This window comes from Solanum dulcamara, chromosome 5, assembly GCF_947179165.1.
Source record: "Solanum dulcamara chromosome 5, daSolDulc1.2, whole genome shotgun sequence".
Taxonomy (NCBI): domain Eukaryota; kingdom Viridiplantae; phylum Streptophyta; class Magnoliopsida; order Solanales; family Solanaceae; genus Solanum; species Solanum dulcamara.
Window position 1 is genome coordinate 6,477,050 of NC_077241.1, and position 27,203 is coordinate 6,504,252.

At 31.7% G+C, this 27,203-nt stretch overlaps 4 protein-coding genes across 4 annotated transcripts; 2 read left to right on the forward strand and 2 right to left on the reverse strand.

Moving 5' to 3' along the window:
- The first annotated feature begins 6,725 nt into the window (after positions 1-6,725).
- LOC129888924 (nucleoid-associated protein At4g30620, chloroplastic-like) lies at positions 6,726-13,103 on the forward strand. Its single transcript, XM_055963988.1, has 7 exons — positions 6,726-6,902; positions 8,806-8,945; positions 11,253-11,353; positions 11,460-11,499; positions 11,666-11,737; positions 12,771-12,827; positions 12,913-13,103. The coding sequence occupies exons 1-7, from the start codon at positions 6,776-6,778 to the stop codon at positions 12,982-12,984; spliced, it is 609 nt and encodes a 202-aa protein (XP_055819963.1). The 5' UTR covers positions 6,726-6,775; the 3' UTR covers positions 12,985-13,103.
- A 245-nt stretch (positions 13,104-13,348) lies between these two features.
- On the reverse strand, positions 13,349-14,230 carry LOC129888925 (early nodulin-like protein 3). Its single transcript, XM_055963989.1, has 2 exons — positions 13,986-14,230; positions 13,349-13,827 (listed from the first exon to the last, which is right to left on the reverse strand). Exons 1-2 carry the CDS (start codon positions 14,188-14,190, stop codon positions 13,478-13,480), a joined length of 555 nt encoding a protein of 184 aa, XP_055819964.1. The 5' UTR covers positions 14,191-14,230; the 3' UTR covers positions 13,349-13,477.
- A 4,683-nt stretch (positions 14,231-18,913) lies between these two features.
- On the reverse strand, positions 18,914-19,896 carry LOC129890383 (early nodulin-like protein 1). Its single transcript, XM_055965942.1, has 2 exons — positions 19,605-19,896; positions 18,914-19,388 (listed from the first exon to the last, which is right to left on the reverse strand). The coding sequence occupies exons 1-2, from the start codon at positions 19,795-19,797 to the stop codon at positions 19,039-19,041; spliced, it is 543 nt and encodes a 180-aa protein (XP_055821917.1). The 5' UTR covers positions 19,798-19,896; the 3' UTR covers positions 18,914-19,038.
- Positions 19,897-23,609: 3,713 nt separating this feature from the next.
- Positions 23,610-24,932, forward strand: LOC129890384 (uncharacterized). The gene is made up of 2 exons (XM_055965943.1): positions 23,610-23,774; positions 24,625-24,932. Exons 1-2 carry the CDS (start codon positions 23,660-23,662, stop codon positions 24,813-24,815), a joined length of 306 nt encoding a protein of 101 aa, XP_055821918.1. The 5' UTR covers positions 23,610-23,659; the 3' UTR covers positions 24,816-24,932.
- Positions 24,933-27,203: the final 2,271 nt, after the last annotated feature.

Sequence of the window (27,203 nt, forward strand, 5' to 3'; positions counted from 1 at the left end):
AGTTTAGTGACCCAAGTTGCTCCAAGGTATAAGTTCAGTGACACAAGTTATGTCCAATGCGTAAGTTTAGCGGCATAGATTATGTCAACAACAAAATACCCAATAAAATCCCACTAAGTGGGATCTGAGGAGGGTAGTGTGTACGCAGATCTTATCACTACCTCGTGAAGATAGAGAGGTTGTTTCCGAAACACCCTCGACTCAAGTGTATCAAACTCAAATAAAAAAAAACAAAGAATAAGGCATAACAGTTAAACGAAAAGCATTGTAAGATCTACAAGAACTTATGTCTCAAGACAAACATTCTCTAGAAAAAATTAATCTTGCGAAATTAGTTATGCCTAGTGAATTTAGGTCATAATTGAAAATACTTTGGCCCAAAATTTTTCATTAAATGAACATTATGGACAAAAATTAAATCATGAATTTGAAAAGCAATCATTAAAAATCACACCAAAATAAAAGTAATCAGTGCAAAAACTTGAATAAAGAAAAGAAGTAAAATGTTAGTGTTAAGACACTTCAAGATACAAATATAAATATTGAAATGCAAAAGGCGGACTTGGTCTTTTAACCCAAATTAATACTATTAGAAAAAAAAAATATTAAGATAAATATGTGTTATGTATTTACTATACATAACTATAATTTAAAAGAATTATCTTATATGATTATACTTGGGTTTTATGTAATGACCCTGAAGGTTATTTTTGAAAATTTTCGTAAAAAGACTATTTTACTCTTCTCGGTAGTTTTTCTGAGTCATATTTGTTTGATATCTGATGTCGGTTTCGTAGTTTTCTTGAAAAATTGAAATTTTTGGTAAACTTTGAGTTTTAGAGGTTTAAAATGACTCAAAAGTGGTATTTGAGTTAATTCAAAGTTTTGAGTCTCAGAATGGAATTCCGTCGATTCAATCAGTTTTGGAACGTTGAAATTGGTCTACAGAGTTGACGGAACCAGATTTGGGGTCATATCGTGGGTTTGAGGGGTTGAGTTGGAAATATTTGAGTTTTTGGCCATAAGTTTGACTTTGGTCAACATTTGAGGATGGGATGCTCGGAATTGAATTCTGACAACTCCGTTGGATTTGGAGGGTGATATTACGCCTAGGGAGAGTACCTGTGTAGTTTTTAGAAGCTCCGAAAGCATTTTGGTAACACTCCCTAAAACGTTGTATGTGGTGTTTCAATTCTCAATGAAAATGATACTGCATCTGTTTTTTTGGCATAACCTTTCATATGATGGTCCAAATTAGGTGATTCAAATTTTTGAATAACCCCAACATCATTACCTACAACTTTCATGAGACCATATCTTACGATTCGGAGGCTAAGTAGGTCTAATTAATTAATTTTTGCAAGACATAGTGTTGTGATGAAATAGAGTATTTGTAGAAGAAAAATCATATCTCATTGTAGGTTGTTCCAAATCAGTTGATTCTTAAACGATATGAAAGTAAACTTCTATATCTACAATTCATATAAAGACACCAAATTCTAATGAGGAAGTTATCTTATTCAAACGTAGCTCCGAAAAAGGGTATTCCGTTAAAAGAAGATTCATCTCACCAACCATAGAAAGATCTAGATCCATTTGACATCACCCATGACATCAATAGTCCTCCATTTGACATCATCCATGAGATCACAATCCTCCATTGAATTTTCAAGATCATCCTTTGTAATTATTTTTATTTATTATTAGGTCCCTCCTCCACACCTATAAATATCCACATTATTTTCTCATTTTATTCATCAAGCTTTATCAAACAACTCTTCTCTCTATACACTTCTTTACTCATTCTTAAATATAGTTTTAGTTTTTAGTAGTTTAGAAATACTATTCCGGTAATTCATATACTTCGGACAGTACACAAAATGCTCCGACGAGGAGAAAAGGCTAGGGGTTCAAGAGTTTTCATTGAGTTCTTCAATTCGGTGTAAAGTTTTGGATTCTAGGTATGTAAGGTTATTCATAGCATTGGATTGAGTTCGCTCATGCGCCCAATATTTAAATTCATCGTAATTGAGTTATAGTTGAGTTTTACCCTAATTCTTGAATTCTAAATGAGTTAATTCTTCTTCTATTGAGTTGGATATATTTATGCATTGAGATTATTATTATTTTTATCTCTCATATTATTGAAATTATTATTCGTGGTTACTTTCTCATGAACCATAATTGATTTGATATTCATGAATATTTTTATGCGTGTTTTGAGTAAGGATGTTGGCTTTTAATATTCATTGACAAAAAGAGTGTTTTGAAATAATACTATATGTATTTTATTAAGTTTTGAAATAGCAAAAGAATTGAGTTTAAATAAATTTGATTCTTTGGATTAAATGATGTTTTGAGAAAGATGTTTTGATGAGATGTAAATGATGTTTTGAAGTATAATGATTGATGAAGAGATAATGAGATGAATTTGATATTTTAAATAAAAGTCCAATAAGACTAGATGATTAGGTTAATATAAACAAATATTTTGAAAGTAGTATTGAGCACTGAGTTAGATAAGAGTTTAATTGACTCAAATCCCAGAACTACATAGCCAGCGTAGGATGGAGGCTATGTCTCTTAAGTCCCAAAAAGAGGACTTTGATGATTGGATCCAAGATAGTGATGTTCTTTACCCTGGCAAGGTATTGGATGGATGTGGCAACGACATCGCTTCGTTGGATCATCACTAGCTCATAAGTGATGATTGTCGGTTAAAGAAACTCTTAACTGAGTAAGCATTGCTTATTATTATTTTTAAACTTGCATTACATATTGATGTTGAGTTCTGAGTAGAGTCTTTCTGAGAGGAGTTTCTTGATATTTGTCCTTACTTTCCTGTCATTTTACATACTCATACATTTCATGTACTGACATCATTCGACCTGCATCATTTTATGATGCAGATACAAGTGTTAGAGATCCTCAACAGGCGCATCGTTGAAGATCATTACTTTCCAACTATTTAGTGAGTCCTTCTTGTATTCGGAGGAACTCTTTATCATTTTATTATTGTTGAGTATTATGTTTCTTTTGAGTTAGCCATGGACATGTCATTGGCACCGTCTAATAGTGTTAGAGGCTTCATAGATAGAGCTTGATGATGCAATTGGAGTAGTTCTCCTTTAAAACTACTTATTCTAACGATTATTTCTTTCCTTTGATGTTGATGATGGCAAGCCCACATAAGTATTTTTATTTTCACTTTAAGTATTCCGCTGATGAATGAATGAGTGATGAGACCAAGTGGTATCTCGAAGGACAGAGATGGTTTCTGAGTGTTGGCCACGCCTAGGGTACCCTCTCGGAGCGTGATAATTTTGGCCTTTTGAGGCATAATGACGGTTTAGTTGCGACTTTTTAATTTTCGGTTCAAGGAGACCTCATAATTTAATTTTGATAGTTCTGTTGAGTCCGAAATATCTATTTTAGTAGGATTTCATATATAATTTGTCTATACGGAATCCCGAACGAATCCAAAGAATCAATTCGGAGACTTTGAGACTTAGTGAAAGATGCTGGTTTTGGTGCCTTCTCTTAAGTAAAGGGGGTGTCACAAAAGTGACCTTCGCTTAAGCGATCACCCTGCCACAAAAATGAAGGTCCAGGCTTTGTGAAGGGTCACAAAAGCAACCAAAGTGGCCGCTGTAACGATGACACGAGGGTCGCGAAAACAAGGTCAACTTAAGCGAACCTCCAGCCGCTTAAGCGACGTCAGAGAGGTTTAAGGTCTGAATTTAGTCTTTTTCTCCCATTTTCAAATCTTGGGAACTTGAATAGATGAGTTTTGACGTGGAATTTCTTGTGTTGGTGATTGAGTAAGTGTTCTTGACCAAAAATTTACATTATCCATCCATTTTGTCATGATTTTGGTTTCAAATTGAGGATTTTGGACCCCAAATTTGAGGTTTCTTCAAGAACATGAAAGATTCCTTTAAAGGATGATTGTGACCTAATTTTAACCCCATTTTTGAAACGATTTTCTCTACTGAGTTCCTAAGACTAAGAGGAACAGTTTCATCCCAAAATTCTCGAATTTAAACCCTTATTTTGTGAAGTTGAATTATGAGTATTTGACCCTTTTTCGCTAGATTTCACATTCTTATTATCGTTGGAGTTGGTTTCTGATTGTGAATCAATAGTTGAATAGATTGTGGAGATTCGATGTATAATAGGAAAGGCAAGGCACACATGGATTGATTGATCGCATCTTGAATAAAGTAAGTGGACTCTTAAAACTCCATGAATCTCTTAGAATTCCCGAATATTCCGTTTTATATGTGTTAGGGGGTAATGGGGATGAGGTTATGAGTTTAATTGTGATATAAAGTAATCTGAAATAAAATGATAGGATTAATAAAATACTATGTGTGATATTGTTGAGTATTAAAACTTGCATGCCGTAATCTAGATATCTATGTGTATTTGATGAAATACTTGATATTCTAATTGTGATTGCGGTTTGTCTGAATTGATTATTCCTCATTATTTGTGTGAGCATGCTGTTGCATTGGTTCTGAAATACTATGATGAGAGGTATATGATTGTGAGACCGAGGTCATTTTTGATCAGAGATATGACATAGCCGAGGTAATTTCCAGTGAGAAATTAATAGACCGAGGTCATTTTCGATGGAATTATATTACCGAAGTCATTTCCGGTGAGATTATGAGACAGAGGTCATTTTCGATCAGAGATTATGATACCGAGGTCATTTTCAGTCGGAGATTATGAGATCGAGGTCATTTTCAATCGTAGATTATGAGACCGAGGTCATTTTCAGTCAAAGATTATGTCGTCGAGGTCATTTACGGTCAGAGCTTATTGTGTCGAGGTCTTTGTCGGCAATTGCACACATTTATGATAATTGAGTGTGCATATACATATTCTGCATATCTGTGTTGACAGTTTGATGCCTACTTGTGATATTTTGAGTATTTGTACAATATATCTGTGATATTGAGCTGTGATCTAAACCTTATTGAACTGTATAGTATGAACTGTTAGGTTGGACTGATTTCTGTGCAGGTTATAGTCTAGAGGTTCGGTTAGGTTGGTAACGGAGTTCGTGTATTCTTTTAGATTTATTTAGTTTTTCTAGTTAGCTTGCTGGGTACCGCATTGTTTGGTACTCACCCTTGCTTCTACATTTGTGTAAGTTTCGAGCCTGGACTTTGATCACCGTCTCTTTTCTTGATCATTCGAGGATTCTGGAGTTGAGAGAGGTAGCTATTTATATCCAGCGAATTCTCGTACTTCCTGTATTTTTATGTTTTACTCTGTTTGAGAGTTGAAAACATATTGAGACTTGTACTTTCATTTCAGTTTCGTTATTTTAGCGGCATGTACATGTGACAACCAATCTTTGGGGGTATTTAAGTTGAAAGACTTCCGCTTTTGGTTTATTATTTACTTATTTAGACTGTTTCCTCTATATTTATCAAAATATTGGATTTTAGGCTGACTTGTCCGGTGGAAAAGGGCAAGTGCTATCACACTCGGAATCGGATCGTGATAATTTATAACAAATCTCTCATTTCAAACTCTATCTCGCTTATCTCCTCCCCCATTTTTTCTCTCCCCTCTCTCGTTAGCCTTTCTCCCCCTAGCTCTTCTCTCTCCCTTTTTCTTCGCTCCCGGTCTCTTTATCTCTGCCAAAATTGAAATCCAAAATGCAATAAAGGATCTGGGATACATTGATTTGTACTAGGCGAGAGAAGGTGGAGACCTCTCTTCTTCCTTTTCTCCTCTTCAATTTCATACTCAAACTCTCAGAATATCTAAATGAAGAAGAAAATATAATATTGTATCAATCATATTTTGAAATAGTATACAACACATATTACAAATGTACAACAAAGACAAAATATAGTTGAGTACATTGGTACAAATTTATAGTCAGTTACAAATACACTCAAATGTATTGATGCAAAGTGAATACACATGGAACAAATACATATTTTGACATAGTATACAACACATGATACAAATTGTATTCGTTGTTATAACTTGATACAATTGTATTCGTTGATACGCTTGATACGGTGTGAATACACAAGGACTATATACACTCAAGTACATTGATATAAAGTAAATACACAGGGAATAGCTACACTTGATACAATTGTATTCGTTGATACAACTTGATACAATTATATTTGTTGATACAAATCAATTGTGTTACTTGTATTCGTGATACAACAAATATAACATGTATCCATCCTCTCTCCTCTCTCCCTCAAATCTCGCTCGCCTCTTTTCTCTTTCTAACATATAGTTATGAATCGTAGTAAAATATATAGCGATAAATCTCTAATTAAGCCTAAACTATAGCCATTTTTAAAAATTCCTTATTTTTTAATATGTCTCACACATCAACCCCCATCCCCACCCCTACCCCCACCCCAATTCTTATTTTAAAAGGAACAAGGGCAAAATTATCCTATTTTAAATAGTTCAAAGACAAAATTGGACTATTATTCCTTGTTTAGGAGTAACAGTTAGTATGAAGGATTTTTTGAGCTATTTTGATAGATGGAGAGTATAATGAGCCAAAAACATAACAATAGGAATATTTTTAAGCTAAATATAATTAAGGATAATTGACTCATTACGAATAGTCGAACGGTATATTTGTTTTTTCCAGAAAAAGGAACAGAATACTAGTACACTATGATTTTTGCTAGTGCATTATATGTATTGTACCACATGCACTAATGCTTGTACCTTTTCTTTTACATATTAGCCAAGATAGAGAAATATATACATTTATATGCTTGATCTTTTTTGTTCAGCCTATATAATGGCGATTTCTCCAAGTGCTACCTTAACAGCACAATTCCCCAATTGTCACAGACCAAATGACCATAAATGCCCCTCCTCTTCTGCACTCTCTTTCTGTAAGTTCATGTCTCCATCTTGTTTTCAGCAAATTAAAACTTTTATTTGGTTATCTTGTCATTATTTATTGTTGAAATTTGATGGGTTTAGTCGTTTTACTATGGTGCATCTTGGGTATTTGGGTTCTTTGATGGATCTTTTTGGAAAAAATATCAAGACCGTAGTTTTGGATTTACCTTAAATTCACATTCAACCTGTATATCTGTAAAGACTCAATTTTTAGCTACTTTGCACAGTTTGATACTCCCTCAGTTTGTGATGTAGTTTGATTTGACGGTGATTAGAAAAAATGGAAGACTTTTGAAATTTGTTGTCTATAATAATAAGCGTGTCATATAAATTGGGATAGTGGGAGTATTGTTTTCAATAACTGAGAAATCCCCCTTCCCACGATGGTCAGTGGCACACAATTCAAAACTCTGTGGATAATGAGCCTGCCGCTACCCTTCTCCACTTAACAGGTTCCTAATCCAAACATTATAGGGGTCGTTTGGTATGGGGGATGGGATTTAGCATAAATGGTGAGATAAATAATTACGGGACTAACTGATATCGGCATATCAATGACCAAATGCACGGTAAAATAATCCTGCATTTTATCCTAGGATTATTATCCCTTATCCCTCATACCAAACGACCCCCATGTGTTGTGCACTTACCAGTAGACAAATGCCATTCTGGGGGCTACTTCACCATTTGATTTTACCATGTTCAGTGGAGGTGTTTTTAATTTTATGTAATGTTACTTGCTCTGATGAAAAACGAAGAGTTTTTTTGTAACATGTACTTTTTGCTGGTTGCCTAGTTGGTAATTTGATTGCGCTTCTATTAGGAAATGTTTTTTATATTGGAAATATCAATATCAAAACTATATTAGATGGAGTGTATAAGGATCTTTAAGACCGTAAAATGCCTAATCTAGAGGTTTGTTTTGTATGTTTTTCTTGTGTGTTGTACTCTAAAAGGAAGAAGTCTAGTTTGTGCTTTGGGGTGTCTGGTCCGGTCTTTGTAGGATTCCAAAGAAAGAAAAAAGAAAAGGTTCACTTGGTGGGTTTTCGTGATGACTTGAAGGAGATAATGAAGGGCACACGAATACTTAAATTCGTGTTACAGTGACTATTTGGTGCCCCTCCTCACTGAAGTTTCAGTGGATGAGTAAACAAATCAAGCAAGACAACCCTGTTTACATTAAATTGATCTACTAAATCTTGCTTATCATGGTTATATTCTGGCTTCTGCTGTAGAAGGTTCAATGCATTGTGTCTGTGTTTATTATAGTAGAATTTTGTCTTTTTCTTTTTTAAATCAAGCAAGCTTTAACATTGTAAGGGTATTTCCTTCCAGTTTTACTTATCATAACATTTGCATTCTTTGTTCTTTTTGTGGATCATGATTTTAACTTCTTATAATGTGTGAGGAGTACATCAGATGATATATCCCGCCCTTTCTTAATGCCGCATTTGGAGAATAAGAAGTTAATGGCGTTGTGCAGACTCAATGTATTAGGATCAGAATTTGGATGAGTAAATCATTCTGACAGGCATCAATATAGTGCGCACTCCGATTCCCCTCAAATTCTGAATTAATTTGAAAGTATAAGCAAGTAAAATGCTTAATCTTAACGATTAAAAAATAATGCTTGGTCTTTACTGTTGTCTTTTTTGCTTAATCTTAACGATTAAAAAATAATGCTTGATTTAACCAGCTACCTGGGAGAGTTTCATGAGATTAGGCAGCATATATTAGTCTTTTCTGTTGTCTTTTTTGCTTCATCTTTACTAACCTTTCTTCTTAGCTAATACATTTATTTTCTGATATGTCCTATGATGTATATTGCTATTTCAAAGTTTCTGACTAATTTGAGGAATGATTCCAATGTGCCATAACTTCATCGTGTTTTAGGTAAATCAAACTCAAGTACCCTACTTATTGGTCCTTCAAGTGTATCATCACGAGATGGACAGAAAGCTAGGAGATCCTTCCATGTTCATGGCTTGTTTGGTAGCAAAAAGGATAATAACAGTGATGATAATTCCTCAAAGGTGCAGTTCTCTTCTTTAATTGATACAAAAACATTATTTGTGCAAAATTATCACCAGAGTCTACTTGATTCTTAATTAAATTAATGAATTAGATCATATTCTGAACAACCCTGCATGAGATCTCCAAGCGATCCGTAGTAGGATTTTCCTGTAGTATCGCCTTTTAACCTTTGGGGTTTGTCGTCTTGGATGTGAGGTCTCCCATCATTGTTATAAATTTTTCATAGCTTTATCATTACAATAGCCAATGTTGTACCGCCATTTCGTTTGCCTCTTTATTAATAATGAGTACCTCGGTTGATTATCTTTTGGTAAAATCCCTTTTGCAGTTTTGCTTACAATAAATAATTTGCTTAATCACTATAAATGAAAATTTTAAAATGTAATTGATATTATGTGTCTTTCATGTATCTTTAGTTGCAATAGTGACATTTAAATGTTTCCTCTTCTGAGTACATTTGAACATTAAAAGTGTGTTTAATTCCAATACGTAATACTACCATCAAGTGCAGAGAAGAATCCTAATTTTAAATAATCACATCAGACAAACAGAAACATGAAAAGGAACAACAATTTGTGAAGTGTATAGGCCATGTAAGCAGACCAGCTTAAAAGCGCAAGATCTGCATCATCGATTCTAAAAGTAGGCACTCGGAAAGGAGGGAGGGTGGTGGGTGGGTGGGAGGGATACCGATTAGAATAGGCTGAAGAAGTGGACAGAGGGTGTGTGTTGAGGATATTACAATGGGCAGAGGATTGAGGCTGATGTAGTAAAGCATACACGGGTTTGCTTTCGAGTTTATCTCCTTTAAGTATCAGTTTAAGATTAGACTCTGATGATACATGAGTGGATCAGTGGATTTGTTGCAAATGTTTCTAACCATCCAGAAATTGGTAACCAACCCACAAAGTTCCATTAGAAGGAAATGAAGCAGCAAAGTTGTCACTGAGTGTTTAGATTTAGCACATTTTCAACTTGCTCAACTGCTCTTCAAATTTGATACTTCTCAATGAAGGGAATAAAACATGTACCAATTTGACAAAATAAGTTCAATGGGAGGAGAAGATGTCCTAAAATACAATATTAACAAAATAATGGTAGTAGTGGGCTCATCGATTTTTTTTTTTTTTGATGAAGATATAGATTTCATTAAAGGCATCAAGCAGATGCAAATAGTAAACAAAAGAGTGAGAGCAAAATGGAGTTTGTTAGCTCCATAATAGTGAGCCCTATACTAAAGATAAGGAGCTAGCAAAATCCAAAAAGTTGTCTGGGGAGTTTACAGGGGACAAATTACTCCAGCTATACAAAAAATAAGACAATTAGCAAGCTCATCAATCTTTTGAAGCATTATTTTGGTAAGTCTGTAAATTTCACTATCAAGATAGTAAGAGCAAAGTTCCATATCAATCTTGAGAAATTCGTAAACAGGATAATCATAGAAGATGAACACTGCTGACTTGTTGAGGATTTACCTCGATTTGAATGGGACAAAATATGATAATAAAGCCAATAAAGAGAGATAGAAAGATGACTTATAAATTTTATGGTTCTTAATTATGCCTACATCCAGCAACGAGGAGGAGTAATTCCATACATCAGAAATATACACCAGAGAGTACAGTAAAAAAATAATTAGAGATGACTGTCACGGAGTGGCGGGTCATAACATGACACTCTCAATTTACTCTGGAGAATGTCTCACGAATTTACTTAAACAGAAATTTCTCATGGTACATAATTAGAGATGATACTTCAATTTACTCAAGAGAATGTCTTATAAATTTACTTAAAAAACTAAGTTTACTTAAAAATCTTATGAATTTACTTTAACGGGAATTCTTTCAAGTGTTTCTGAAAACTCTTATAGTCTGATATTTTGTAAGAACCCTCAGAAATTTCTGATAAAAGACTGAGAAGAATACTTGTTGCAAAACTTGATGAAAATGAGGGAAAAGATCCTCATCTACCATTTACAGGGAGAGTCCTTCTCTATTCATAGTTTTGAGGCATAGATTATTTGTCTCTTTTCTTCTACATGGATTTCCATACATTTGAAAGATGTTATTAGGTGTAGCAATTACGTACAGTCTCTCTATTGATCGTTATATCAAATTCCTGTGGAATGTATGCTAGCGACTAGTTATTGACCATTCATAGATTATTTTTTTCTAGATTTTGTATCTAGCTTGCTACTCATGTATAGTCATTTTGCTTAGGAAAAAACATAGTGTGGTTGTTGGTGGTCTTGCGTGATATAAAAATTACCATGTTATTTTGTGATGATCAATCTAACTTCAATCCAGGCTGGAGTACTTGGAAACATGCAAAATCTATATGAAACTGTAAAGAAGGCACAAATGGTTGTTCAAGTCGAGGCAGTACGCGTGCAGAAAGAACTTGCAGCGTAGGTGCTCCTGATAATTTTTTCCATACCCGTTTTATGATTTGCAATCACTCTTCCATTACTCTGTACTCTCAATTCTCGTGTTACTTTTCTGTGTTAATTACAGTGCAGAGTTTGATGGCTATTGTGAAGGTGAACTTATAAAGGTATTAATTGCTTTCCCGAAGATAAGCTTTTTGTTTCTCTCCTTATCCCTCCACATTTCTCTTATATGGACACCGATAAACCTGCAAAGATTCAAAAATCGTGTTTGAAATGATTTCTCTTTGATGTCTAGTGACTGCTTACATTTTGATCTTGGCTGTTCTGTAGGCAACACTTTCCGGTAATCAACAGCCAGTGCGCATTGAGATAACTGACGCTGCAATGGACTTGGGATCTGAAGTAAGTCTATATGTTCGGGGCTATTCAAACTTCACACATAAATTGAAACGGAGGGAGTAATATGTAATATTTGTATTGGATCCTCCTAATTTTCGCGATTTCGCATCTTCTCTTTGATCTGTGTAGGTTACCCTTCTATTACATTTATCCATTTAACACCTCTCTTACCACCCATATTGAACGGTAAAAGACTCCTTTGCATTTCGAACTGAATGCTATTTTTGCAGAAGGAAGGAAGGAAAAGATGACCAGTTGTGATGTCGAATATGCTTTTGGGGCAGGGGGTTAGGTTTCAAGTGCTTGATTGTTTTGATTCTTTGAAGGTTGAATTTGTGTGTACCTTGACTTTAGGTATGAGTGTGTTGCTCCCAGTCAGAGTCTCACGGACTCAAAATTAAATTCAGATAGGTTGTCGCTAGGCAGCATGGTGTGTGAAAAATTGGATGAAGTAGAAGCAAACCAAGTATTAGATTCTTATTTCTACATGTCTAGTTGAGTTTTAGCTTCAGTATGCTTAACAAGAGAGTCTTGTGTTCTGTACGAACTCTTTTGGAGAGCACATATAAATCCATGTACCATGAATAAAAAGGGAAGCCTGGAGCACAAAGCATCCTATGTTCACACAGCATCTAGAGAAGGACCGCCCCACCCTTGTTATAACTCTTTGAATAGCGAGTTATTATGTTTGTTCTTTGTGTTTAGTTGATAACGGATACTGATAGTCTATTCTCCTTTGTTTATTCTTTCTGCAGATATTCTCTTAGTCTCACTCGTAACTCTTGCAACATAAAGAAGACATATTTATAAACAATCTTGATAAATCATAGTTCATGTAAAGATGAATTCTCTATTTACTTTGTTGAATGTTGTGTCAAGAAACCTACCAGTTTTAATAATCATATTCTGCTGCTCTAGAAGTAAAAGATTCAGCCTGGTCAAAACTAGCTCTGTTGAGCATAATTTGCGACATATGAAACTTGTCGATCTTGTGTTGTTCTTTCTATTGAGCATGTTGTACGTTTGGTGGATGCAGAAACTCTCACTTCTAGTAACAGAGGCATACAATGACGCGCACCAGAAAAGTGTACTGGTGAGTAAAATGAACTATCTTTGTGATTTAGTAATCGCTTTCATGCTTCTCGGATTTGATGCAAAATAATGTCTTTGAATGTCAGGCAATGAAGGAAAGAATGAACAATCTTGCTCAGAGCTTAGGGATGCCTGCAGGATTAGAAGGAATGAAGTGATGGTGTTCTACTTAGATTTTTCCGAAGTTTTTTTCGTTCATCGACAGAATCCATACTTTCATCAATTTTGACAATGTCATTTTCTCTTGACGCAATACAAAAGATACTTTCGAGAGTCACTTAGCCCTTTGACTAGTTGAAGTCAAGACAATGATAGATCCAAAGGTTAACTAGTTGAAGTCAAGACAAAATGATAGATCCAAAGTTGCAAAAAGAAATTTTGTATCCAAATGAACTGAGAGGGGCAACAATTTACTAGTCCAGCTGTGTTGTTGCTCTTTTAGGGAAGAAAAAAGAGTATTTGGGGTATATCTCATCAAAAGCCAAAACACACTAAAATAATGTAATAAATGGACAAAAATGGTAACCATAGAAGAACAAGGCTTAAATTAGATGGAATGAAAATGGTAAAGAACAAATTGAATCAAAGAATATTCCTCCTTTTCACCCTCTCAACATTTCTCTCTCTAACAACAAAAACTTTCTCATCACTTCAAAGCCAAAACCCCACTAAAACCCCAAAAGCCACAACCAAACTAGCCTTCAAACTAGCAGCATTGCTAGAAGGAGCTATAGCAGGACCATCAAATTCTACTGGAGACGGTGCTGGTGCATCCGCGAATCTCCTCATGTTCTTCTCAGACAATGTCACCACAATCAACTTTTGTCCTTGCCCACAATGCCCTTTTGCTCCACTTATGAAATAGTATGCCCCTGAATGTTCCAACACTATCTTTGTGTCCCCATCATTGTGCACTGCTATTGGACTTGATGTGTTACATGTCACATAGTCCCTCTTGCTCACTTCCAAAACAGAGTCTTTTTTCCCATCATACTTCCACACTGCCAAAAAAAAATTGAAAAAAATAAAATAAAATGTCATTGACACATGATCTTCAATACAACAACAACAACATATCAGTATAATCTCGCAAGTGGAGTCTGAGAGGTAGCATGTACAGACAGAGGTAACTAACAAAGGTTGAGATTTTTGAACATACCAAGAGAATCTCCAACAAGGAATCGCAATTTTTCAGCCCAACGATTGAGGGAATCTGATTCTGATGATGGGATTTTCCAAGAATCAGTTTTTCCACCAACCAAATGATCTCTTGCTTCAGTGAAGCTCAAGAAGAACAAGTTCAAAAGAACAACTACTACTACTACTGAAGAAGAAGAAAACACATTTCTTGAAAAAACAGCCATTTGATATCTATAAGGCAATAATATAATAAGCTAAAACAAATCAAATCTTTGATATGAATAAGGTTTCTTTGTGAATGTAGTATTTATAGTAAGGAAGTAAAAGTAGCCGTTAGAATAAAGCTAGTATCCTAGGAATGTGTAATTTTGGTTTGTAACGTTAATAAAACATTTAAAAGATAGAACCAAAGAAAAATCTAGAAATTACATGTCATTCATTACTCCTTCAATTTCACATTTCTATATTGACATAATACATAAATATTCAATATGTCCTTTAAATTGGCTTCTGCTGACATCTATATCCTTCAACTTTGAGTTTGCTTAAATAGATACTTAAATGTGTATAAAATTGAACAAATAGATACACACGTCCTACGCGGCTTAATACACGTAGTACGCCATGTAGGACACAAAATTATCATGTAGGACGCCACATAAGAAGAATGTATTTATTTGTTCAATTTTATACAAGTTTAAGTATCTACTTGTGCACATCCAAAGTTGGAGTGCATAAATGGCAGTTAAAACCAAGTTGAGGGCGCATTTAAGTATTATGTCTTCTATATTTAGTAATAATTTAATGTTAAAATATTCGGAGAAGGGTCTAAATTTCCCTCAACTATTTGAATTGGTACAAAACTACCTTTCATCCACCTTTCGGCCCCCAAATACCCATGACGTCAATATTTTGGCTCAAAAATACACTCGATATTAATCATTTGGCTCATATTTGCCTTTATTTTTAACAACACCACTAACGTAAGATTATTAAATATACATTTATTATGTTGTCTAATTTGATTGGTCCAAATTGAAACCATTCTCAAATAAATAACAAAAATCACATATAATGACCTCAACACTTGAAAATAAAATTCAAAAAATATTAATTTCATGATATCTTTTTATTGGCCTATTTTAGATTAATACCCAATTTATTATAACCCAACTCATAACTGAAGATCCATCTAAAATCCGCATATGAATGTGCATTTAAAAAAATATTATTATTTTTTATTAACATAATTTTTTTTATTAATTATCCAATTGTCTTGTTCATTCCTTCTTTTTATTCTTTTTTAATCTCTTATTCTTAATTCCAATATCAGAGACTCAAACTTGAAATGAACCTACATATTCATATTCTTTTAATTTATATTATTATCATGGTAGGATAAAGGTGGGGATAGGAGAAATATTATTTTTTATTCGTTTATTTTGAATTTTGGGTACACACAAAAGAAACAATGTTATTAAATTATTTTCTATTGAACTGATTATTTCTATACGAATGTCTTCATTATTTTCTTCTTTTTTTCTCCCTTATTTTGTCATAAGTTTAAAAAAATTAAAATTTTAAATTGTGGACAAGATTCCAAGAAGAAAAAAGTGGAAGAGAGAGGAAGCGAAGGAGTGAGAAGGTGATTTTAGAGCCCGTTTGGATTGGCTTTAAGTTGGTCAAAACCAACTTAAAACCCTTTTTTAGCTTTTGGACGTGTTTGCCTAATGCTGACTTTAAGCCATAAAGTTCTTAAAGTCAGTCAGAAATGAAAAGTTAGGATTTCTAACTTTTTTTTCCAAAGTGCTTAAAGTCATTTTCTTTGACCATGAAAATTACTTTTATATCCTTTATATTTTAACCAAATTCTCAAACTATCTTTTTTTATTCTTTTAACCCTAAAATTCACATCATAAGCACTTTTATCCAAACACTCAACTTCTTATTTATAAAAATAACTTTCGGCACTTCAAAGTTCTAAAAACACTTTATATATAAAAGTTACTTTTTTTAAGCCTATCCAAACGGGCTCTTAATATTTAATAAATAAGAGCCTAAAATACCCTTAAACTATGAGATTTGGTACAATATTGTCCTCCTATCCACCTAATCAGAAATGGATTCAGAATTTTGAATTTCTGAGTGCCACACTATTTTGAATAGTAACCTATGAAAAAAAACTTCAGCATAGAGCAAGATAATAGTTAATATTAATTAGCAAATATACATACAAAATTTAGACTTATTTTGTTGATTTAGTTAAGATTTTACTTACAAGAGGTCTAAGGTTCTAATCTATTTATTCACAATTCTTATTACAATAAATTCGCTATTGATGTCTTGCATGATAAAAAAAAGTTTTAACAAAATATACCCAGGGCTTGAACTTGCATCCCCAAGATGGTAAACTTGAACTTTAACCACTGACACCATAAGATTCACTATTTCTAAGATTGTCATGTTTAATATTTATACTTTCCTTATAAATATATATAAAAATATACATGTATATAGATTTTCAATCGAGACGTGACACCCCCTCCAATACACCTAGATTCCCCTGCACCTAATGAGTGTGTACTATTAAAAATAAAGATATTTTTGAACCGAAAGATTGACGTCAAGGGTATTTGGGGGCCAAAAGGTGAACGGAGAGTAATTTTGTACCAATTCAAATAATTGAAGGACATTTTAGGCCCTTGTCCGTAAAATGTTAATTTTACCTTTGATGAAATAATTTATCGTCACACAAACATTTATCACTTATTTTAAATAACAAGTTTCAAAAGCCTTTTTTTTCTTTTTTAAACTTCGTGTCAAATCAAACTATATCATATAATATTCAAAACCAACGTCCTCCCACCTTCTTTAAATCTAAACCAAGAACATGTTCCAAACTAAATTTAACAAAAACCTGAAGGTGACATTTGCGAGTACTACTAAAAAAAAAGATTAAAAAAAATTGATGGACAAAATCGATGGACTCCGTCAACGTTTTAATGAAATTTTTTAAAAGAAAATTAACGGGGCGCATGTCAGTTATTATATATATATTTTTCAAAAGAAAATTGCCGCATTATTGTTTTTAAGTTTTTGTAACGAAAATCATGGGATTCCACTCAATTTTTGAAGTACAAAATTATTGTTAGCAAGTTTAATAAAAATAACAAAAGTATTTTATCAAATAACATATGTGATTTAGTGATAGAATTATTCAATGTCTTGGTAAATACATGGATCCGATTCCAAGTTACTACATTTTTTAAAATATATTTTTAAAAAATCAATGGACTCCATCGATTTTTTTTAATTGATTTGGGTACCTAGAAGAATTACCTTGTATTGTTTCAAATCAAACATGTTAAAATAATAGGTAAATTTGCAAAAAGAATAAATAAAAAGAAATAAATAAAATTAATGACGTGGTACTGACATGGAAGTAATATGATGCTTACATGATGATGATATGTCAGGTGAAAGTGGTATTATGATCTCAGAATATCCTAGAAGAATTACCTTGTATTGTTTCAAATCAAACATGTTAAAATAATAGGTAAATTTGCAAAAGGAATAAATATGAAGGGTTATTTAATTTCTTAATAAGGTTTTGGGTCGGAGCTTTTAAATTAAATTTTTAAAAGAATGAGTAAGAAATGAACTATCCATCGAAAAGTTAGTATTTTTAAATTGTGTTATTTTTGTGTTAAAGTTTAGTAATAATTCGGCTAGAAATGAGAGTTTGGGGACTTTTGTGAAAAAAATGATAATTAGATCTGTGGATTTACTCAATTTCTTATTTGACTATCAAAATTCAAATTGTGTCATACAAATTAAAATAGAATGAGTGTTGGAATTGGCGAGTGGAGTAGATCGGTATGGACAAAGTGCATGATTGTCCTATCTCGAGGTGGTTTTAAATTTTGAAGAAACCCCTTCGAACTTGACAGCAAAACTTACTTTAGTACTTTAACTATATAAGCGTTTAAATATTTTTCTTAACAATAATTTCAAGTGAATTCCTTAAAGCGAGTGAATACATTTTTTTTTATAAAAAATTATAAAATCATACACTTACATTGTTTTATAGGTCAATATATAATTAATATTTTAAATATTATTTTTCTTAACAATTTCAAGTGAATTCCTTAAAGCGAGTGAATACATTTTTTTTTATAAAAAATTATAAAATCATACAAGTTACATTGTTTTATAGGTCAATATATAATTAATATTTTAAATATTATTTTCTTGATATATTTTAACTTTTATTAAAATATGTAAATTTTCTTATTGGCCACAAATTTTTTAAATTTGTTTTTCTTTATTTATTCTTCCCCCAATATATCTTCTTCTCCATAGAAGCATCATTTTTTCCTCCATATACCCATATTATTGAAATAATTAAATGTTTGCTTTGAAATTTCAATTTCTCAAATTCGCCATTGGATCATCTTGGTGAGAAATTAATAGTGATTTATTTTTAGAAGAAGAAAACCTCCATTCTTATTTGAAGAGGGGAAAAAATGGAACAGTGAAGGGACTTGTATGGTGAAGAAGGAAGAAGAAAGAAGTGTTAAAAAGAATAAATAAAAAGAAATAAATAAAATTAATGACGTGGTGCTGACATGGCAGTAATATGATGCTTACATGATGATGATATGTCAGGTGAAAGTGGTATTATGATCTCAGAATATATTTAATTCATTTCAAAATTGTTAAGAGAGCAATGTTATACCTTTTTACGAAATAATTTGTGGGATCTTTTCGACATATGACATTAACAACTTATTACCCTTTTGCAACTTATCCCGCTAAAAAAATTATTTGTTATTTCCATATGAGAGTCCTAAACTTGTTGCTTTTAGAAACAAAGAAACCGCTATGGTATTTACTCTTAAAATATTATAAGCCAAGCAGTAGAGATCAAACTTTTATTTAACACGGCAGGAAAGTAAATAACAAATTGAATAAAAGAATAAAATAATTAAGGAAGCAATGACCAAGAAGGCCACCACCTTTAATCCTTTCCCCCTAACCTCAATCAAATAAATCAATGAATTTCCATCACTTCACATCCAAAACCCCACTAAAACCCCAAAAGCAACAACCAAACTAGCCTTCAAACTAACAGCATTGCTAGAAGGAGCTATAGCTGGACCATCAAATTCTACTGGAGATGGTGCTGGTGCATCCGCGAATCTCCTCATGTTCTTCTCAGACAATGTCACTACAATCAATTTTTGTCCTTGCTCACAATGCCCTTTTGCTCCACTTATGAAATAGTATGCCCCTGAGTGTTCCAACACTATCTTTGTGTTCCCATCATTGTGCACTGCTATTGGACTTGATGTGTTACATGTCACATAGTCCCTCTTGCTCACTTCCAAAACAGAGTCTTTTTTCCCATCATACTTCCACACTAACCAAAAAAAAGAAAGTTATTAATTTTCTGTGAAAGAGGGTTTGTAGCCCTACCTAGCACTGCCCCTGATTGAGGGATGTACTAAAAATAGTATTAGCAAATGTCAAAATTTATACCCCTCAGTCTTAATTTATGTGTCATAATTTCTATTTCGAGTATCCAGACTACTTAAAATGAAAATGCAGATTATAAAGTTGAGATTTTTGAACATACCAACAGAATCTCCAATAAGAAATCGCGATTTTTCAGCCCAATGATTGAGGGAATCTGATTCGGAAGATGGGATTTTCCAAGAATCAGTTTTTCCACCAACCAAATGGTCTCTTGCGTCAGTGAAACTCAACAGAAGGAAAAACAGAACTGCCACTACTGAAGAAGAAAACACATTTCTTGAAAAAACAGCCATTTGATATGTAGCAATTAGCTCAAAAATAGCTTTTTTTTTGACAGATTATCTAGCTTTCTAAATGGGAAAATTGAGGAATGAAAGAAAGATTTGTTTGATGATTTTGCATTGGTATAGATCTGCGTTGTAATATATAGGAGCAAGAAAACTAGCCGTTAAAGAGTTAAATTGCAGCTAAAAATGAGCAAGAAAACTAGCCGTTAAAATAATATAGGGCTGAAAAGGATACTATAACGGTCAAATATTTTGTTGGGCTTTTATATTTTCACTTGGGCTTTATTAGCTATATAAAATATCTCACCAATGCAACTTAATTATATACAACAATTTCAATGGTAACAAAACCTAATATTTTAAAAGCAAATTCATGTAATTAAATAAAATGCTAATAAAATTTGAGGGATCAGCTTATCTAATAATGAATGAATATTTGTTTTTCGTGGAGACTTTTCTATCATTGATGAAGACGACAATGTTTAATTGAATATTTATTATGTTCAATTAAAATAATAATTTACTCATAATCTTTATGTTAAAATGTTATACATACGCCATGATATCACTTATCCTCTAAATAAACTTAAAGAAGAAACCAAAATAAAATCAAAACAATGCCACATGTTTGAGTACATGCAAAAGCAAACTTCTCATAACATGACACAAAAGAGTAACGTGTCTATTCATCTCCACACTTTTTCATCAACTCCACCTCCTTAAACATCTACATAAAACAAAAAACAAAAAAAACCACACAAATTAGTAAAAGAAAAAACCTACAAAATTTATCTCAAAATAAAAAGAGATTACTTGAAAGGAACTTTTTTTTTCCCCCAATAATAGAAGAAATGGCTAGTGGTGATGTGAATAGGCCGTGGCGTAATTTACCGTATAGCCCGGGCACCATGGCGCTCGGCGCTGCTGTTGTTGTTGGCGGTATTTGGTACTACATGACATACATGAAGAAGAAACCGGAAGCTCATGCGAGGATTGATACTCCTCGTAAGTGATCAGAGGTGGAATCAGGATTTTAACTGTTTTTAAAAATATTTAGCTAGTTTTTTTACATATGTATATTTGTGTTGGATGTTGGAAATATACAAGCTCTCTTTTTTTTTTCTCTCTTTGGTCTTTGGCAAACACAGATCAAGTATCATATATTTCATATTAGTTGATGTGTCTTATTTCGTATTTTTTGATTAGTGTATATACCTTAAATCAAAGGGAAAAAAGGATGTTCTACTGTACTGTTCTACTACTGTACTAGAGCCATTGTTTTTTAAATTTTCAGGGCCATTTGGAATTTGGAGTCAAATCAAGATGATTTGAAGTTGATTTTTTGTTTGAATATGCAATTAAAATATGAAAAAATTATCTAAATACACAATTTATTTTATCATATTCTCTAAAATTTCCTATCATTTTTGAGATTACATTACTTCGGGACGTTAGGTCGGGTACATCACTTTATTTGACGTTTTGGGATATATTTGAATTCCAATAAATTTAAAGAATTTTGTAAATTAGAAGAGTAGGAATAAAATTTAATTAATTAAAATGGGATTTGTTTCATCTTTTCTTTAAATACCTTAAGTTATATTTTATGTCATAAATGCGGAACTCTATAATTTTTGAACTCTATAATTTTTGAACTCTTGCACACCATCTTATTAAATAAGTGTATTTAGTAATTAGAGCTCCCGAGATTCAAGCTTTGGTAGGGACAAAATTTCGTGAGCCCAATTTGAATTTTAGTTGCGGAGCTACTTGTTAAAGTATATTGCATGTCTCCCTTTTTATTTAAAATAAAAAATAAACAAATGTTTGTCATTATATGTTACTATAATTTTTAAATATAATAAAAAATTAATGGTCAAAAAAGTCAATTAGAAGTAATTAGTTATTTTTTAATTTTAATTTTTCTACATACTGTACATATAATTTATTCATGTTGATTATGGATATTTATGAAGTATAAAAATGGGGTAAATTTTGTATTTTAAAAAAATTTGGAATGACAAAAAAAATTAAATTTTTACCGATTTCATAAATAAATATGTTCTTATTTCAAATTATAATTTAAAATTGAGATTTCAAATTTCATAACTAAATGACTTTAGTTTCGTTTGTTGATACAGACTTGGCTCCTTCAACGCAGGGTTTGAGTTGAGGGGATGTTACCAATTAATTGTCTTGTATGTAAAATATTGTATAATTAGTTTATATATATAATATTTATTTTGATCATTATTTAAATTTTATGAATATATGATCTTATTAAATGTAACGTTATACAATAATGAAAAATGTAACTTTATATAATAATGAAAATTTTTATTTATTTGGTGTGGTCTCATTGTTACTTTTTTATATTGCCTTCTTTACCTTTCAAAATAATTGATAATATGTCAGTATATAATAATTAAAAATATTATTATTTATTCAAATATTATATATTATATTTATTAAAATAGCACAGTACAAGTAGAAGACAATGTAATACAAAATAATGTTATGAAACAATACTCATCGCACAACTATTCAATTAAACAAGTAATATGAAATTTAATTTCTATTTTCAATCCGAAAGAAAGTGTGTATTTTTATTAGTTCTCGTGTCATTGTTACAACTTACAATTATACAGTTGCACAGTGATGTATAGCAAAGGGTGATCATTCAAATATTATTTAAGGATAATTTCAAAGATTTTTCTTCAAGTTTTATTTTATAATACTCATTTTTTTATGGTTTATAATATTATGTTTAATTTTTTTTATTTTGATTTATTTTTTTAATAATTTTTTAAATTTATTTAAAATAAATATAAATTTACTACGATTTGACAAGTTTGATCTTATTTATATTAATTTTTCATATTAATAGATATTATTAAAAAATAAAATTATTTAATAAATATTTTAAAAATAAATAAACACAAATAAATTAGTACTTAATCAACACAAATATATTAGTATATAATATATTATATATAGATACACGTGTTCTTTTAATTATCAAATAAAAATTAAATGTCTTTACAAAGTAAAAAAAATTAATTCTCTGATGAATTCATTCACGATAACCCATCATTTTCATCAAGAAAAATAAAGAGAAATTGAACAGAAATGTGAAAGTTTGGATAGAAGAAGACTTTCAATTTTTAAGGATGAGAATAACATTTATTTATGTTGATTTATTTTTAAAATATTTATTTAATAAGTTATTTTTATAATATGTATTAATATGAAATTAAAAGTTAACATAAAAAAGGACAAACTTGTTAAATTATAATTAATTAATATATATTTTTAATAGATTTAAAGAATAGTTATTAAAAAATCAAAATAAAAAATATAGAAATAATATCAAAAACCATAAAATTTTAGTATTATAGAAGAAAATCTGAAAAAAGTTCTCTAAAATTACCCTATTATTTATTATGTATCTAAAAGATTATACTAAATTATTTAGTTAAAACATTATTTTTCATACATACATATTGAATTTTACACACTTCCACCCAAAAAAAATTTGACTTCGACACTCACATAATATATATACCATACAATAAGCAAGAAAAGGAATCTATGTTTGCTTGGTTTTTCAAATAGAAAAACAATGGATTACAACTAAATAAAATAATTGAAAATAAAACAAACTTATAGGAGTCATCATAAACCAAACACTAGAAATAGACACATGGCTTATGTCTTATCACAACGTGTCATCTTTTCACGTTCTCTACTTCCTAATAAAAACCATGCAAAAAATTAAAAAACCCAAATCTTCATTTATTTATTTTTTACCTTTAATTTCTCATCTTCCATTCCCCCAAAACAAAAATACAAAATTAAGGAATTAATAATGTCAGGAAATAATGAAGAATGGAGAAAAATGGCAGATACACACAAGATGAGTCCAGAAGAAGTGAAAAAAGCTGGAGTTGAGTCCTCTACAAGACCACCAGGACACAATCCAGGTACAACTTAAAAAGTCGTTTATTAATTAATTAGTTAATATACCTATAATTTAATTAAATTATCACTGCTAATTAATTTACCATCATAGTTACATAGATGGATTTGTATAATTCTGCTCCCAACGATATAAATTCAAAATTTGTATAGTTTGGTTCCTAATGGTATAACTCTAGAATTTTTTTAACAGTATAGATTCAGTATATGCTTATGCTTACCCTAATTGGTATATAATTATATTATGTTGATACATTTGGTCTAAGTTCTGAAAATTTTCTAAAATTATAAATACATAATTTGTAAGTACTTATCCTATCTGTATATTGACTCCGAATTATACAAACGGAAATACATACGGAAATACATACGAAACTATACACGCAAGCCTAATTAGACAAAAAATATCTAAGGAACATAATTAAGTATGCCTAATTAGGCAAAAAATAGCTAAGCAACATAATTAACTATACTTATAGTAGCTATTTGTAGCTATTTGTGAAATTTTCCTTAAAAATTAATTCATAACTTATACTATTTGTTTTATTTATGTGAGATTGTAAAATGATAATCAATTATTATTACTGAATTTTATACAAACAAATTAAAAAGTTACTAAAAATTATATTAGCTATATTAATTTTAAAACATGAATAATTTTCTTTAACCAAATAAAAAGCAAAAAAATGCCCCCAAGTCTGGCCTGGTGGCTTAGTTCATAACCCATCGGCGACAAAAATAGAAGGTGTTTTTTTTCCATAATTAGTTAATTGAGATGTGCGAAAATTGATCTGTCAAATTCATTAAATTTGCACTTTTAAATCGCTTTAAATCTTGAATCTTGTCTCTGTACAGGTAGTGTACTACATCAAAGAGCGCGTTTACCTTATAGCATTACAACAATGACTATTGTTGGTTTAGCCATCACCGGTGTGGTTTGGTACGGCACTATGTACGCCTTGAAGAAACCTGAAGCTTCCGCCGTCGACGTTGCCAAAGTTGCCACCGGAGTTGGTGGCCCTCAAGATACTCATCCTCGCAAGTAGCTCATAAAAGAAGAAAACACTATTTTTTGCTTAATTGTCTCAACTTGTAACCCTTTTTACCCTTTAGGTGGAAAACTTTTGTTTTGAATTTTACTACTTAGGTTACTTCTTTTTCAATTTTTAATTTGGGTATCGTATCTGAAATTTTAGACATTGTTCTAAAAATTACTGGAATAACCCATTCTGTGTTTGGATATAACTTGTTAGTCATAACCAACAGCCACAAAATGACCCAAGAAGCTTATTTTGGCATATATCAGAATAAATATTTATGTTCTTACCGTAGTAACAATGTATCCACTTCATCCATAATTTGTCTTTTTTGGCACAAATATTTCAAAATAGTTTTCCAATCCTGGGCGTACCTAGGGAGGGGTTACGGGTATGAATTTATGCCCTTCTACTGTAATTATAAAAAATATATTTAAATATATTTAAATGAGGTTAAAGATTTAAATTTTTTATTTATCTCGTTTTAAATTTAATGATTTTTAGTGATAAGAATTTAAATGTCAAATCGATTAAATTATAAGATTTATAATTTAGATTATTTTTTAATTTAGATTATTTTTTTTAATAGTGCATTCATCATTTTAAAATCCTGCTTCTATTCCCAATAGCAGCTCTTTAGGGTTGACATTGTACTACACAGATACCCTTTTAGTGCTCTAATGGTACTCCCAAATATATCTGATAGGAAGGGACTCCCTTGTTGAAACCCAGGATCTCAACTATCTCATCTTGTATAGTGTCCGTAATACCACCACAATACACAACCTTTTGGATAAGTTGGCAATCGATAACAACTTGTGTTATTTAAAGTGCCGCAGCACTTGTAAAAGAAAAGAGTGACATCGAGTTGTTATTTGTGTGTTGTATTATTTGCTTCTTGTGTAACAAAAATACTACACTTCCAACAAGCTTGAGGCTTTGGAAAAATCGTGAAATTTGTCCAAACAGTAGTTTAACAGAAACAATATTCTTCCTCTACAAAAAAGCAATAAGTCATTAGCGAACCCAAGTTGTATGAGATGCAGCCTTTAAACTATGATTGTTGGTTCAATTGCTTCAAGAGCCTGCTGACCAAGTATTCCATGGTCTTTACAAACAGAAAGGGCGATGATGGGTCTCCTTGTCTCAACCCCCTTTTTGCCTCAAAAGATTTTGAATGCTGTCCATTTATATCTATTGAATAAGTCACTGTTTTTAACACAAATCACGATCCATTCCAAAAAATAAACAGGAAAGTTCGAGGATCGACATAATCAGGTGTCATGTGGAAGCTAACAAAGCAAATCTCAAAGGACCATCATGAGTAAGAAGACATAGGAAAAACATATCAAAAGAGACACAAACATTTAGCGTTGTTCGATCAATCGACTTACATCTAGTACAGGAGGAAATGAATAATTCACTATATAAATATGAGAGTACAAAATATCGAGAGAAATAACCTCACACAATTCACTCAGAATAAGAAGAGGTTCACACATCACTTGTGTCTCACAAATTCTCTCCTTACACAAAATTTTCAAAGCCCCTACGACTACATTGTAAATGCTACCAGGTAAGAAGAAATGAACCTGAATCATAAATTTAGAAAAAAGACTAGTCAAATATGAAGACATTGTATTTTCCTTTTAAAAAAAAGTCTAATTATACTAAAAAAGTCAGGACAAACACACAACACAGTGACACAAACACTTGTTCAGGGAATGACCATTCTATAGAATCATAAACCTTTTTGGCTTTTGCATATCTATCGTCTTAAGTATACACCTAGGAGATATACCTTTTCTACCATATACTTTTACTTATTCATGACTCAGCAAGATATTATCTGTAATTACCCTGCTGCTTTGGCCTATTTCGGCAGCTATAAAAAGTTTTTTGTATCATCCTTTGCAAATTATTTTAAGCTATCGTACGTGCGCCAAAGAGAGTTAAATAAATTTCTAGAACTTATGAGATTAAAATTTTAATTCCGTCTTTAATCGTGAGGGTGCAAAACTTACATTTAAGACGTGTGTGTTTGAGGTGCATGCAGCATCGTGCAGGAAAAAGTTACAATTAAGACGCACTTAAAAGATGCATGTGTTTGAAGTTACAATTGAATTATTTTTTTTAGAAATAGAATTGTTCTTGAATTTCAATGATTTCACACGTAATTCGAGCGCTCAAATTTTGAATGTAAATTTTACAAAATTCAGTCATTGTCGAGTTAATAGTAAAATTAACTTGTAAAAATGATGATTTATCTATGTTTTGGAGTTGTTTTTGTTAAACAATAATAAATCTAACATATAAGTATCATTTCCTATTCAAACCTTCGCTTAAAGAAAAAAAAAATGTCAGATGAAGGAAAGAAAGAAAAATGAGGAGAGGAGA